This window comes from Motacilla alba, chromosome 10 (assembly GCF_015832195.1).
Source record: "Motacilla alba alba isolate MOTALB_02 chromosome 10, Motacilla_alba_V1.0_pri, whole genome shotgun sequence".
NCBI lineage: Eukaryota > Metazoa > Chordata > Aves > Passeriformes > Motacillidae > Motacilla > Motacilla alba.
Genome location: NC_052025.1, coordinates 1,838,921 through 1,853,943, shown reverse-complemented (window position 1 = coordinate 1,853,943; position 15,023 = coordinate 1,838,921). Strand labels below are relative to the sequence as shown.

Genomic DNA, 15,023 nt, shown 5'->3' with positions numbered 1-15,023 from the left:
GTTTTGGTGACTGGAGTGCCGTAGTTTAACCCTGGTGAAACTACTAAAGCACAATAGGAGTGGGAAATTATAAGGAAGTTATCAGGTACTTGGATATGATGTGGACCCTTTTATCATGGCAACACAGAGTGTTTTAACTTCTGGACCTAAAATCCAAGAAAAAAAGTTAAAATTGGCAAAAATTTCACCCCACCATAGTTTAAAAAAAAAAATCTAAATGACTCATCTCACAAACAGCATGTAAGTACATAAGATTAAACAATAAAATTTGATGTCAACACATCTCAAACATACGCCTTCTCAGACTTCTACAGTAAAACCAAGTCTGGTCTTGTTAGGAGAGACACACCAGAGAACTGAGGGCACATAATATCACAAATCACTGTTAACTGAACACACATCATAAGTACCACCCTACTGCAGGATCCACTTCATGGAGAACATACAAACCAAACAGCCTGGCAGCTCATACTCCAGGAAAACTCCGTGGATTTAATGAGAAATGCTCATCTGAGGACCTCGAAAATTGAACTGGCAGGGCAGCCTGTTTGGGAGAAGCACAGCATCCCTGTGCCTCCCTGAGCCTCCACAGCACAGTTAACTATGACTTATCGGTCACGGAAAAAAAAGCAGAATTGTTAAAATTGGAATTCCCCCAAGCTCATCAGATGGACCAGTTATGACTGTAAAATCAACCAGAATTGAGAATAGAAAAAGGGCACAGGAGTGTACCTTCAAGAACAGATTACAGCCACATGACAGACCTACAAGTAACACATGCAATCCGCAACAAAGACTGAAAAAACACCAAGTATTTTTATTCGAGCATAGGTCAGCACTTTTAGGAACAGTTTCACTATTTCCTGCATTGTCAACTTTCCTGCTTGGAGGTCCTTTGCTAAAAAATAAAAGGGGACTAGAGCTATAAGGAGGAATACCTAACTGTGAAATCACAACTATTACCTATGGAATTAAAAGTATGCCTCAGTTATTAATAAGTTTCTTCAAGCTGACTTGTTTTGAAAAGAAGGCCCTCGCACAAACAAATATAAAGGAAGGAAATGAGAGCAAATCCTATATTTACTGAATAAGGTAAGAAAAGACAACAGCATATTCACAGTCCTCAAGACTTCAAAGTGAATCAGTGAGGAAAAAAAAAAATCTATCAAGGGGCTGAGCAGTACAAGAAACATCAAGAAAATGGTTGGAAGACAAGACACACCCATTTATGTTAGCTATCTCTTCAGAAGTATAAAGAAGCAGCACAGTACCAAAGTAGGCTTTTTCTTTTTTTTAATGCTACAGCATTTATTAATGTTTATTAAGCCTTTTATTCTACCACAGGTACAGATTAATACCTGTTAAGGTAAAATGCTACTCAGGCCTTAATCAGCTGGTGTTACTGATACAGCATTTTGAAAATGGTTGCAGAGAGAAATGTGCCAGAAAAATGCAAAAAACCTGTTCTAAAAGCATTAGAAATGACACCACACCTAATTTAGTCAATCACATGTGCCTAAATAAAGATTGTTTCTTCCTTGCGCACCAAGTTCAACACAATAAACATCTGAGAAGGACAGGGCATTAGGCTAACATAAAACAAGTTACACACTATTTCACATATCTTTAAAGCAATTTCTTTTCAAGAGAGTCTACTCATTCTCTTAGGGTTGTTTTTTTAAAGTCAGCATTAGTTTTGCCGTTCTAAATACTAGTAACCTCCACTGCATTTTTCCCTTTCATCCCCAAAATGGTGTACTTCACTTTAAAAGTGACCTCAGCTACAAGAAGCTGAACATAAATCTCAAGTCATGCCACAATGAAATCTCAAGTCATGCCACACTGTAGTTGAAACTACAATTCTATCTCAGTGAAGGTCTTGAAAATTTTGTTAATGTTTATTTCAGCAGAGTATTTTAAAACTGACAAATCTTACGAAAATATAAGTCACAACTACCTGTTTTGATATATCACACTTCACTGCCATTAAAAAAGGTTAGCCAAGCTTAGAAACAAACCCATTTTCACAACCAAATTTAGGACAAAACCCAACATTTGTCGAGGAGGTTCCTCCACCGAGTCGCTAAGGGGCTTCTATAGTCGACTGGGGAGCTCGAATGTGACTACTGTAAATCTCAAAACCGTGAGTACACACATGCATTAGAAGTGTGGAGGGAAGAACCGAGAGTCGAACCACCTGCCCAGAGCGTTCAGCCGCCGCCACCATGCAGCTGCAGCAGCCCTTCGCCGCTTTCTGAACATCTGCACCTAAACACGGGACGCCCCACACCGGGAGCGCCCAAGGAGCCGCGGTTCTGCCCGCGGCCGGCAGCTCTGCGGGCTCGGCGCGGGCTCCGGCCGCCCCGGGAGAGGCCGCGGGCTCGGCGCGCAGCCCCGCAGCGGCGGCGGCCCCACAGCGGCGGCGGCCCGGCCCGGCCCGGCCCAACTGTTGCTGCGGCGGGCACGGCAGGCGCCGGGGCCGCCGCAGGAGCGGATCGCACCCTGCGGGCCCCGCCAGGGCCGCGGCACCTTCCCCCGCCGGACAATCCCTCCCGAGCGCTGGGCCACCGCTGCCCCCGGCCCCTGGTCCCGCACGGGGCCCGGCACGGCCGGACCGCGGCCCCGGCACGGGCGGTGCCCCCGGCCCTTCCCTCCCTCCTTCCCCGCTCGGCCCCGGGCAGGACCCCTCTCCCGCCGGGATGGCGGCGCCCGGCCGCGGGCGCGGCCCCTCACCGATGGTGGAGATGAAGGTGGTGTTGAAGGCGTCCTCGCTGAAGCGGAAGAGCAGGCAGGTCTTGCCCACGCCCGAGTCCCCGATCAGCAGCAGCTTGAACAGATAGTCGTAAGTCTTCGCCATCTTCGCCTGCGCTCGGCTCGCCGCCGCAGCAGGAGGGGGCGAACGCGGGACGGAAGGAGGGCGGGACTCCGGCGGGAGGGCCGGCAGGGAGGGCGGGGAAGGGAAGGGAGGGAAGGGAAGCAGGGCCGGGCGGAGGGAGGGAGGGAGGGAGGGAGGAAGCGGCGCCGCGGGCGCGTCACGGCGCCGGAACCGCCGGGCCCGACGGGGACTGTGGTCCGCGGGCGCGGCGCTCGCCGGGGGCCGCTCCGGGCGGTGCTGCCGCTGCGCGACCCCGCGGGGCTCGGTTCTCGCTTGAACCTAGCAGGAGCTGTAAGCAGAGTCACGTAGCTACGTGTTCGAGGTAAATAATGGCATAATGCTGTCACGTCGCCAATGAGTGAGTCTAGCGGGTAACCTCAGATGTTTACATGCTGCCCTGGGCACGTCAACTCCGAAAGAAACCTGTGCGCGCAACACAGATTTATTTTCACGCTGTCTCACGTAACGCTGCAAACGGGGGTGTTCTACAACAAGAGAGCTACTCTAGAACAGTTGAAACGCTTTCCCCCATCTTTATTCCACTAATAATCTCTTGGTGTGAGGCAGCCTCATTATGTATTCATTATAGTGTGCTCCCCACAGGATGTCGCAAGGCACTGTAAAAATAAATAGCACTACTGGAACACTTCAAAATAACAACAAGGACTTACTGCTTTAATTTAACCTAAAAATTGTAGCCTTCAGACAAGCTGTGAACAGAACCCTCCAACACTATAAATCACTAGAACAGTTCTCAGTTCCCTCTTAGCAAAAACAGGAAAAAGATTTCCCCAAATCATTCATCAAAGTTTCTATTAGTTATAACCCAGCCTACTGTCCTTCCCCACTTTTTTTTTCTTGTACGTGTGTTAACTTGGCAAATATTTATACTGAGTTTATAGAGAATCAAACAAAATTACTTTTGAATATTAAAGCTCTCTCATACATGGTCAGCCTCTTACAAGCACACAAAAAATCACCTCATGACATTAAACAACAATTTGATGGGGTGAAATAGGACCAAGCTGGTCTAAAGCCTGGCTACTGCTGTATTTGTGCAATGAGGAATTACTCCAAACAAATACCTTCAGCCATTATAATCCTTGAAAAAGCAAAAGGTTTTCTGCTCCTAGTTATTAATTATCCAAATTTTCCCCGTTAAGGGTCTCAATTTGGTGGTAGTCCCAGCCAACATGTTTGTGGTAACAAATAATGAAAAATCCATTGACAGATGTGATGTAAAACTCTGTGCAAGGTGAATTCAGCAAGAGCTTGTCATGAATGCTAATCTAATTTCCAGTTAATTGGATCAAAATCTAATTTTATATCTGTACATTTATGTGCTTCATCATAATTCAAGTGAAAAAATAAGAAATTATTTATAATAATTGTTTGATTGAGACCTCTGAAAGACCTGGATATCATCTGATAGAGGAGAATGAATGCTGCAAATCAAGGATGGGGGCAATTGCCAATTCTTTTCTTTTTTTTTTTTTTTTTTAACACACCTGAGGACCTCTGCCTGGTTCAGGCCAGAATTTGGAAACATGGCTGCTTGGATCATTTTTATACTGTATAATTAGCAGTCAGGCTGTTTAAATGTTAAAATGAGTTGTCACACTACTTATTACAATAATTGAGTTTATAAATTATAATGGCAACCTGGCACCAAAGCAGTCAGACCAAATTGGTTAATTACTTCAGTCTAACATGAATAATTGGATTATAGGAAACTGCAAATGAAAAAGTCTCTGAAATATTTTCCTGTAGCTGTATTTTCAGAGACATGAGTTGCTGTGTACTGTAATTATGGCCGTGCTGAAGATGACTACACAAACACATTTCAGCATTGAAGAGAGAATTTTGGGGTTAATATTCACTCTTGAGTTTTATGGAACACGTAGGCTTTCATATGTCTCTGGAGCAATATGTTTGGGATCGCCATCTGTTACTCAAGAGTATTTTTATAGAAAAATAATGCAAATTACTTCCCTCTTCAATTACACTGGTGCTTTGCGATGGTGCGTTCTGTTCTGATATGGAAAAGTGCCAGTTTGCCACATTCAAGGGACAGATGTTTCCTTAACCATGAACTTCAAAAACAAGATATAAAAATTAGGTTGCATTTTTTTTTATTTTCTAGTATATGAAAAAAACCTGTAATTGTCCAATTTATACCTTGTATTAGGTTAGTAAAACTTTGAGAAGTACTATCAAAGCTGCTAAGGTTCAATAACCACACCTCCATGATACCTGTTCCATGAAAACACTTTGGAACTCAGTCTTTGTTATTGCACCAAACTGGACAAGTTAACATTTGGTTTATATTGCATTTCAGTCAAATAAATCAACCATTATTTTATTTTCTGGCATAGGAGAACCTCTGAGGGGAACACTGAACATGTAGGAAACAGAACAGATTTGAAACTGTGGTTTACCTTTTGTCACTATGTAAAAGCAGATGGGACTGTAACAGTTTGGTTCTGTTTTGTACATTTCAAAAAAGCAGAATTTGAAATCCCTTTACAATTCTTAAATTACTACCCTACCATTTTGCCTGAATAGAATCACAGAATCATTAAGGTTTGAAAAGAGCTCTGAGATCATTGAGTCCAACCCTCGACCAAATACCACCTTGTCAACAAGCCAGAGCACCAAGTGCCATGTCCAGTCCTTTTCTGAATGCTTCCAGGGATAACGACTCCATCACCTCCCTGGGCCGTTCCAATGTCTAATTACTGTTCCTGTGAAGAAATTCTTCCCAATGTCCAACCTAAACCTGCCCTGGAGCAGCTTGAGGCCATGTCCTCTCAGCCTGTCACTTGTTCCCTGGGAGAAGAACCTGATCCTCACCCAGCTACACCCTCCTTTCAGCAGTGGTAAGTTCACCCCCGAGCCTCCTTTTCTCCAGGCTAAACACCCCCAGCTCCCTGACCTGTTCTTCATCAGACTTGTGCTCCAGCCCCTTCCCAGCTCTGTTGTCCTGCTTTGGACTCACTCCAGCACTTCAATGTCTCTCCTGAGCTGAGGAGCCCTCTGGATGTGCCTCCCTGCACATGACCACGGTCACTGCCCTGGTGCTGGTGGACACACCATTGCCGGTACAGCCCAGGGGCCATTGGTCTTTTTGGCCACCTGGGCTCATGTTGAGGCACTGTCACCAGGCACTCCCAGGCTCTTTTCTGCTGGGCAGCTTTCCAGCCCCTCTGCCCCAGCCTGTAGCACTGCAGGGGATTGTTGTGACCTGAGGACAGGACCCAGCACTTGGCCTTGCTGGATCTCACACAGCTGGCCTTGGCACCCAGATCCAACCCGTCCCGATCCCTCTGCAGAGCCTTTTTGTCCTCCAGCAGATCAACACTCCCATCCAACTTCGTGTCGTCCATGAACTTCCTAAGGGTGCCCTCACTGCTGTCATCCAGATCATCAATAAAGACCTCAAAAAGGACTGGGCCTAGTACTCATTCCTGGGAAACACCACTAGTGACTGGTCCCAACTGGAAGTGGCACCATTCGCCACCGTGCTCCAGGCCCAGACATCCAGACAATTTTTAACCCAGCACCTGTCCAAGCCATGGGCTGCCAGCTTCTCCAGGAGGCTGCTGTGGGAGGCAGTGCCAAAGGCTTGCTGAAGTCCAGGCAGACTGCACGGCCCTTCCTTCACCCACTAAGCAGGTCATCTGGTCATAAAAGGAGATCAGTACCATAGTTCAAGCTCATCCAATAAACAGGTGAGTCCTAATCAAGGTATGGCAGAATTCCATTAGTCACTGGAGTGTAGATGAAGTGTAAAAAAAAGCCCTCAGTTCAAGAAAGGCACTAATAGGAACAGCAAAGGGGAATGACGACCGTTACGCATATGCACTAAGTTAAAAAATCTTTACGTATACATTAAAAAAGCCAGGAAACACTTGTTTACCAACACCTACATTTTAAAGACAAAACCAGATTATATTGCTACTTCATTCCCACTCTCATTTTGAATTTCTCAAATTATAGACATCCTTACTTCTAGCTTTCAAAGATCCTTTTTCCCCCTTTAGTTCAAAGGTGAGACTGGTTAGATAAAAAGACAACTGTGTGAAAATCTGTTTTCAATGAAGCTCTTCTCAATGTACACTAAATTGTAGAAAATTCTGCATCTTAATTGCTTAAGTACTAGGTTTAAACAAACAACAGAGTTTAAAACACGTTGGTAGAAATAAGAGCCTGTTATTTTGGCACTAACTGGAATCAACAGGTCCAAGTCCTACCAACAATAATCTTATGAGGCAGTCCTGCCCTGAATGCCACCTAACCACAAGTCATTAACATGAGCTTTGCTCCTTAGATTTGCACTCTGCTACCCAATATAATAATATTTTCGATGCGTATCTCTAAAAACTCTGGCAGGTGCCTCTGGAATTCATTACTGTAGATAACCATCATGTGACACTCCTTTAAAAAAAAGTCACTTATTACCTGTTTCCAGTAAATAAGTCTTTCACTTATTTCACTAGAAGGTGGATACTTCAATGCTCATTCTACACTTTGTCTCACTTCATTTGATAGGTTGATAGGTCCTGCTTTCAACTCCTAGTTTTAAGATCAATGCATTGGTTTAATGTGCAAAGAACAGTACTCTCCTTTACTATAGTGATCTAAATGTATGAATTTTCCATGTGTATATACTGCAGAACTTTATACAGAAGAAGTTAAATGAAGTCATTATTGGGAAAAAAATTACACAAAGTATGTACAGTTAAATTCCAGAAGGAAAGAACAGTGTAAGATTCTTATCTGTAAAATCCATTAATTTCAAAGTTTGCTATTACAGTAGTGCTAAAAGTCTACTTTCTTCAGTTTCCACTGCTAATCTAAACTATCTGAGCACAGGCGTATTTAAACCAAATTATTACATGCCACAGTTTACACCATTAATTTAAAATCAATTAAAACTAATTCTGCAATATCGGCAAAACCACAGACAGGCCACATTCTGGATCAAACATACCACTTGAAGTGAACTTATTTTGAGTGCAGCTTAAAGGTGGTTAGCAAAAAGAAATCTAAATGCTCTTAACAATAGTGTTACAGAGATACCCACCCCCATTTCAGTATTCTAGGCAACCACTATAAGCATTAGTAGGGTGAGTTTAGGTGTTTAAAATCAGTAACCACACACTTTGTCAGTGACCACAGACAGTTTATCCAGGGTTCTGTAGTAAAACCTCCCAAAAGCTGTCAGATAGGAAATCCTAAGAAGCTACCCAAATTCAGGTGCAGAAGACCACAAATGGAGCAGAAGAAAGCAGTACCGGGGCAGCAGGTGCACAGTGAGGGTTTGTAGGATGTCCCAGCCCAGCAGGAACTCACCACGATGCATGTCCTGAGACTGACCCTCGCAATGCAGGAGAAAACCCAACTGTCATTATGTTGTTTTAAAACATTTCCAGATCAGCTTTTGGAATTTTTCTGTTGTCATTCTAGCAAACAGAAAAAACTTTCTTTTCTTTTCTTTTTCTTTTTTTTTTTTTTTTTTTTCCTAAAATGAGATCAAAGTCCTTGCTTGCTGGGAGAAGGCTGGAAAGAGGAAGTTGTTCTCTTAGACCTGAATCTATCTGTGTCTCAGTAGGCCAAACCTCTGTTGTACAGACAGCATTTCTCTCCTTGCTAGCTGACACTTCAACTCAGTGCTGCATTTCTGTTTTCTTAAGAGTGCACTTCAGAAAAGTTTAAATTGTAAGATTAAAGGTAATCCATTAGAATTTACTCATACAGCAGGTCACTGAACTACAAGCTGTTACAAAAAGGAAATGAATCTACAAGCAAAACCAAAATAGAGAACCAGAGGAATGTGTCCAAAACACATCCTGTTTTCAGATCATCCTGTGTGCCCTTCCTTCCATGGAAGCTAATTTCTAATGCGACTCTAAAGTCTTCCCCAGGCTCCAGAGGCTCTTTGCAGGAAATAACTCTAAGGAAAGCTAGGAGGAAGAGGTGAAGAAGGATGGCAGTTCAGAAGTTCTCTTTTATTGTAAGTGGTGCCTTATACAGGGTGAAGGTATTTTATTTACCACAGAAAAACAGAACTCTACTGCAGATACTAAATCAAAAGCCTTAAGCAATTATCCTCTTTCCATTCTGCTTGCACATAAATAACATGCATTTGAAAAGGACAGAAAGATAGTAGGAACAGCTTAAAACACAAGAACTGACTCTGTGCTGGTAACTGGTTTATGTTCTTAGATTCACAAGACAGCATGCAGAGGAAAGTATGAGTCAGAGCCCTTCCTAATAAATTCCCCATGATACAACATGAAATACTTCCAAAATACCTCCATCAGTGTGTCAGCACCACCCCAGCGCATAAGGAAAAAATGCTAACACAGCATTACAGTGTTACAAGGATGGGACAGCGAGAGGAGGAAAAACAATATACTGGCTTGGAGCACTGCAGCACGTGGGGCTATTCTGGCAGAATAATGTAAGTGTTTGGGGTGGAAAGTATTTTGAAAGTTGTTATAGTGTCAGCACTGGAGAGACCAAGCCCAGCCTTGAGAATATTGTTGTCAGAGCGATATGCCTCTGTGAAATTACGTCCTCACTTGTGCTCATGGCAAACTTTTCAAATAAGTTTTGCTAAATGCATCTGTTCCCTCTCAGAGAGGCAGTGTCCTGACATGTTCCCGGCGGACTTTTGGGAAGACTTCATACCAAGTGATTTTTGTAAGGTCTGTTGTGCCACCAGGAGGATTTCTATTGAACTACACCTGTGAATGTTCCAGGACAAATACATGTCATTTTACAGATTACATTTGTGATTACTCACTTGCAGACAAAACACTCAGCCTGTTACTTAAAAAAAAAAAAAAAAAAAAAAAAAAGAGTGATTTTTTTTTTAAATTTCCAGGATCTGTAATATTTTTATGTCTCATAAGTTCTCTAAATTGATTTAAACACATGAATGATAACTAACAGAAATTCTTCTCTCCTGTTCTTTTTGACTGGGGTGGGAAACTGCAAAAGAATATGCTCATGGGTACAACTTCATGCAATGTATAATTCACTATGAAACAACAAACATATGTTCAGTCCTGGGTTCCTCTGTAGAGGCCCACAAAGATGATGAGGGGTCTGGAGCATCCCTCTTATGAGGAAAGACAGCAGGAGCTGTGCCAGTTTAGACTAGAGAAGAGAAGACTGAGAGGGGATCCAATTAATACACATAAAGATCTTCAAGGCGAGTGCCAAGAGGATTGTGCCAGACTTTTTCGGTGGCGCCCAGCGATGCGACAAGGAGCAATGGCCACAAACCAAACCACAAAAACTTTCATCTCGGCATGAGGAAGAACTTATGTGTAGGGTGGCAGAGCTCTGGAACAGCTGCCCAGGGATATTGTGGAGCCTCCCTCTCCGGAGACATTCCAGACCCACCTGGACACGTTCCTGCGTCACCTGCTCTAGGTGACGCTGCCTGGATGATCCCCAGAAGCGCCTTCCAAGCCTGACCATTCCCCGATTGTGTGCCGCGAGCGGTGATGTGGCCAGCAGGCAGCGTGGGCCGGCGGTGCTGAGGGGCAGCGGTGCCCCGAGCGGCCGCGGTCCCGCCCCGCAGCGCTCCGTGCTGCTGTTCGCAGCGCTCCCGCTCCCGCCCCCGGCGCTCGGCACAGGCGCGGCTGCGGCGGGAGCGCGCTGCGGGGCGGCCCGGCCATGCCCGTGAGTTGTTTACGGTCCGGTGCCGCCCGGCCCGGCACCGCGGGGACCGTGCGGGGGGAGGGGGTGGCGGAGCGGACGCGGCCGTCCTCGGTCTCCGGCCGGCGGTGCGGAGCCGCTCCCCGCCGCTCCCGGGAGCCGCGGCCCGAAGGCCCCGGCGGGGCTCGGCTGCGGCCGCGCTCGGGGCAGCCCCGGGGCGCCCGCGGCTCCCTAACGCGCGGTGCGCTTTTCCTCTCGCCCCACCCAGCTGGCCAAAGACCTGGTGCATCCCTCCTTAGAGGATGAGAAGAGGAAGCACAAAAAGAAACGTCTCGTGCAAAGCCCGAACTCTTACTTTATGGATGTAAAATGTCCAGGTAAATGTTTGAAATGTTCATGCGTTATGGAAGGAACAAAACTAATTTTACATACTGTTCATCTTCGTATAACGGTTGATTATTATCTCTTATCTGAGTTTGGTTTATCTGTTTTGTAGAGGAAAAGGTGTGTATATTGCTTTGGGTTTTTTAACAGTAAAAGTGTTTTCCATCTTTGGAAAAAGTTGATGTAAACAATCAGACGCTTCCTTTCTGGAGGTTCTGGCATGAGTTCTTTAGTTGGGTTTTTTTCCTTTATAAAACCCTTGCCAGTAGGGAAAAACCCAAAAACCCAGCCCTCAGGTTTGCATGTATAAAAATTGAGATTTAAAGGTTGCCTTAGAGTATCCACAGCACAAGTTTCAAACAGAAGCAAACATTGTTTTCCTCCTTTTGTAAGTTAGTTCTGGAAGAGCGACTGGAAAAACTTTTGACAAGGATATATGCAGGGATACTGCACATAAACATAAAAGTAAAACATACATCACTGCCATTTTGCATGTGCAGTTAAAGAACTAAGCTGCCATCTAGCTCATATACAGGGGTTATAAGATGTTGTCTGTGTCCACTTTTCACAGATCTTCATTACTTTGGCTCAGAGACATCTGTATAGTCAACTCCTCATTTATAAACTAAACTATGGGATTTTGTAGCACAGGAGTGTGCTCTACCAGTGAACAGCTTTTTTATTCAGCACAGTTACATCCATATTGCCCAGTGTGGTAACTTCTGAGCAACTGCTGGAGCAAAAGATGATTCTAGCAGTAAGAAAACACTTGGAATAATGATCTTCCTGACTTAGAACCAGGGAATTGTTGATGTACTCAGGTTTTCTGATCTTATTCTTTCTTAGTCACCTTGTTTTCTAAGAAGCTCTGAGCCATATTCCATCTGAAAGTGAGGTAAATTAATATAAACAACTTGAAAGTAAACTGTGGTTGCTTTTAAACAAATACAGGGTTGAAGGCTAAGCCTCTGGGTTTTTTTTTGGTTTTTCACACTTTGTTCAAACCAGAATACATGAACGCATACACTGTGATACAGTTAGTGTCAACATAGGCCCATTGGTCATGGGTTATCTTCATTATTGTTGGGTTAATTGTTTTTTGTCTTTGAGGAGTATGTAGAGCAAAGCAGGAGAGCTTCAATGATGACAGAATCCTATGCACAAGGCATGGAAAATAGCAGATGGCCTTATGTGTTCCTGGGTCAGTGGAATTGGAAGTTCCTGCCTAGATACTCAAATGGGTTGGGCTCATTTCCCTGCCAATGCAACATTAAAAACTCATCAACATAGAAGTTCATCTTCAATAGGAAAAAAAAAAAAAGAGATCTGTTATTCTGTCTGATAGGACTTTTCCCTACCAAGCAGACCTTTAGTCAGAGGACCCTGTTCACAATATATGGTCTGTCTTAGCTTTCTGATCCACTTGTGCTGAAAATGCAATCTCTGCTCACCTTTACCTATTTATTTTGTATATCTGCATCCAGATGAAATCCTTTACAGGTTTTCTCCCTCCAAAAATACCTCTTGGCTAATTAAAATTACTTTTCAGGGGAAAAATTTAAAAGCAGTGAAAATCCCATTTCTAAGCCATGTATGAGTGATCTCATCCTTTCTTAAATCATAGAATTCATCAGTTGTAGACAAAAGCATTGCATAGGGAATTTGGGAAATTTTTCTGTGCAAGTCTTTCCATTTAAATATTATGTTAGTTTTATAGAATGCAACCAAGCCTTAGATGTACCAATTATTAAACAGAAAGCAAACACAGATTGGAACAGCAGTGTTTATATTCCCAGCTTTCAGACTTTGTCAACAGCAGTGTTCTACTGTTACAAGTTAAATATTTCTCCAGCTACACGGCTTCCTCTGTTCAGCAGAGGAGGCTAATCTGGAACTGCTGAACTTCTTTACAGGAGATGTGATAGGCATATTAGGGCTTGTCAGGCAGCAGGGTCTGTTGATTTTCATATGGGAATCAAACCAGTTTCTGTTTCCTAACTTGCTTTCCTATGCATGTAAGTAAAGGCAAGCACTTCAGAACACAAATGGCTTGCTTGGTTTGGCTTGGTGTGTTGTGTAAGGAAATATAGATGCGTTTTGGACAAGTATTTAGAGTACCTGATTCAATAGACACATAAAAAATGATGCTGGAAATAGCCAGTGGAAAGTTTCATAATGTTGTTTTTCAGGATGCTACAAGATCACCACTGTTTTCAGCCACGCTCAGACCGTCGTTCTGTGCGTAGGGTGCTCAACTGTCCTGTGTCAGCCAACTGGGGGCAAAGCCAGGCTCACAGAAGGTAAGGGCAGTGTTCCACAACCTAAAGATGCCACTTATATAAATGCATTTTATAGCCTGCAAATATTTTAGCTTGAATTTTGGAAACTGATACTGTAACACTGATTTTGCAAGTTGCTTAGAGTTGGCTAGTAGAAACATTGTAAATAGGCCCAGAATTGTGAATTCTTCTTCAGATTCTTTGTTTTTAAATGGCTGTACACATCTGCCAGGCAGCTAAACACCTACAGTGTCATCAAACACACCTCATTTTAGGTGACTTGTCATTCCCTTCAGCCTGTGTAATGAATACTGCTGTTTGAGCTGTGTGGAAAGTATTAAAAAGCACCATCAAAGGAGCAGGGTACTTTTGCCAAGCTAAAGTAATTCTGTGCCACTGTTAGTCACTAATGCAGGCTTGCCTGTCTGTTTTTAAACAGCTTTACTGTAAAGCAGTTCCCTGGCTCAAAGAAAATGTTTCATATAAATGATAAGGGAACAAATAACCACCAATAATGTATATACAGATAACTGGTATAACACCAGTATCTTTGAGTGCAGCCCAGTTCTGGGGTATGTGAAAAGCACTGGAAACACTTTAGGATTTAAAAAATGTAAGAATTAATGCAAATTTTATTAATGTTTAAAGGGCAAAAGGTAAGCATTTATACAAATTACACACAGCAGTGCTTATACAATGTGCTACTACACAGGGGTGGTAAACATGAGGACAGAGCACCTGAAGTAAGGCTGTTGAGCAGTTGAAATGGTAACAACACACACACAGCAGCGGTTTCAGTTTGGGGTTTGTATCACCAAGGGATGGAACAGTAGACTGAAATTTTAAAATGCATCTGGAAGAAAAGAAATGGTACACCTTAATCTTATTTTAAGATGAATTGCATGACAGCCATGTTGTTCAGGTTGAGCTAGAGAAGACTTACAGTGCTAAATCTTCACCTCTTGTGGTGCATGAATTTTAAAGTTCATCCATGAATTTTTCTGCTTACATTGGATGGACAATCTTTCAAGGCAGTCTAACAATTTAAGGACTATTCATATCTCTACTCACGTGATTTCTTTGCAGGATGTTCATTTAGAAGAAAGCAACACTGAACAGTTCAGCATGTGATTTTTGGATCTGTGTTCCTGAAAGCCTTACTAGTTTAAAAATGCCTGTTACAACAACAATGTAATTATGATTGATTCTGTACAAATTACATGCTACTGCTGACTAATCTGCTGGAATCTCTTTTTCAATAAATGATCTGAAGTGCAAGTTCTTCCTGTAAGTTTGCAGACAACTGAGCTCTATTTTTATAAGTTTGTTTGAACAGTAAAAACCTTGGACTTCCTGCATCCTTCCCCTTGCTAGTCATAAGCTACAGCAGTGTAATGCATATAGTTACAGAAACTGCTTTAAAAATGCATTTTGTGTATTTTATTACTGCAGCTACCGTAACTGCAAGGGTTGCAAAAGCTAGATAAGATTTAAAATGGCTCATTTGCTTTCAGTGTTGCTGTAGTCCCTTCCTCCTCTTGGGTAATATGGTGATAAATAAAAATGAAAAGTTACTCACCTCTGTTCAGCTGTTTCTCTGGAATACATGGATTTTCCCTCCCGCTAATCTGATCCCAAGACTGCACTTGGTATTCTAAACTGAGATGTCTATCCAAAAAAAAAAAAAAAACAAAAGTAGTCCTTTGCAAAGCACTGAAAACATGCAGCTTAGAGAAGGCAGCTGGCTTATAAGCAATTGTAAGTCACGGAACTACACTAAGAGCTGTGAATGGTATCTAGGCACAAGCCCA

General features: G+C 43.2%; 2 protein-coding genes and 1 long non-coding RNA gene across 8 annotated transcripts in view; 2 read left to right on the top strand and 1 right to left on the bottom strand.

The window, feature by feature from the left end:
• RAB8B (RAB8B, member RAS oncogene family) overlaps positions 1-2,948 on the bottom strand; it is a 29,498-nt gene extending 26,550 nt beyond the window's left edge. For all 6 annotated transcript variants that reach the window (XR_005258102.1, XM_038146723.1, XM_038146725.1 and 3 more), the window contains exon 1: positions 2,734-2,948. Coding sequence is in view for 5 of the 6 variants with exons in the window: in XM_038146723.1 (XP_038002651.1) it covers positions 2,734-2,857 (124 nt within the window). In the remaining variant the exon portion in view is untranslated. The remainder of the gene's footprint in view (positions 1-2,733) is intronic.
• A 62-nt stretch (positions 2,949-3,010) lies between these two features.
• On the top strand, positions 3,011-8,301 carry LOC119704942. The gene is made up of 3 exons (XR_005258103.1): positions 3,011-3,197; positions 5,568-5,754; positions 6,229-8,301. It is a non-coding gene; the product is annotated as an uncharacterized LOC119704942 (long non-coding RNA).
• Positions 8,302-10,390: 2,089 nt separating this feature from the next.
• Positions 10,391-14,791, top strand: RPS27L (ribosomal protein S27 like). Its single transcript, XM_038146726.1, has 4 exons — positions 10,391-10,573; positions 10,818-10,926; positions 13,123-13,233; positions 14,299-14,791. The coding sequence occupies exons 1-4, from the start codon at positions 10,568-10,570 to the stop codon at positions 14,325-14,327; spliced, it is 255 nt and encodes an 84-aa protein (XP_038002654.1). The 5' UTR covers positions 10,391-10,567; the 3' UTR covers positions 14,328-14,791.
• The last annotated feature ends 232 nt before the right edge of the window (positions 14,792-15,023 follow it).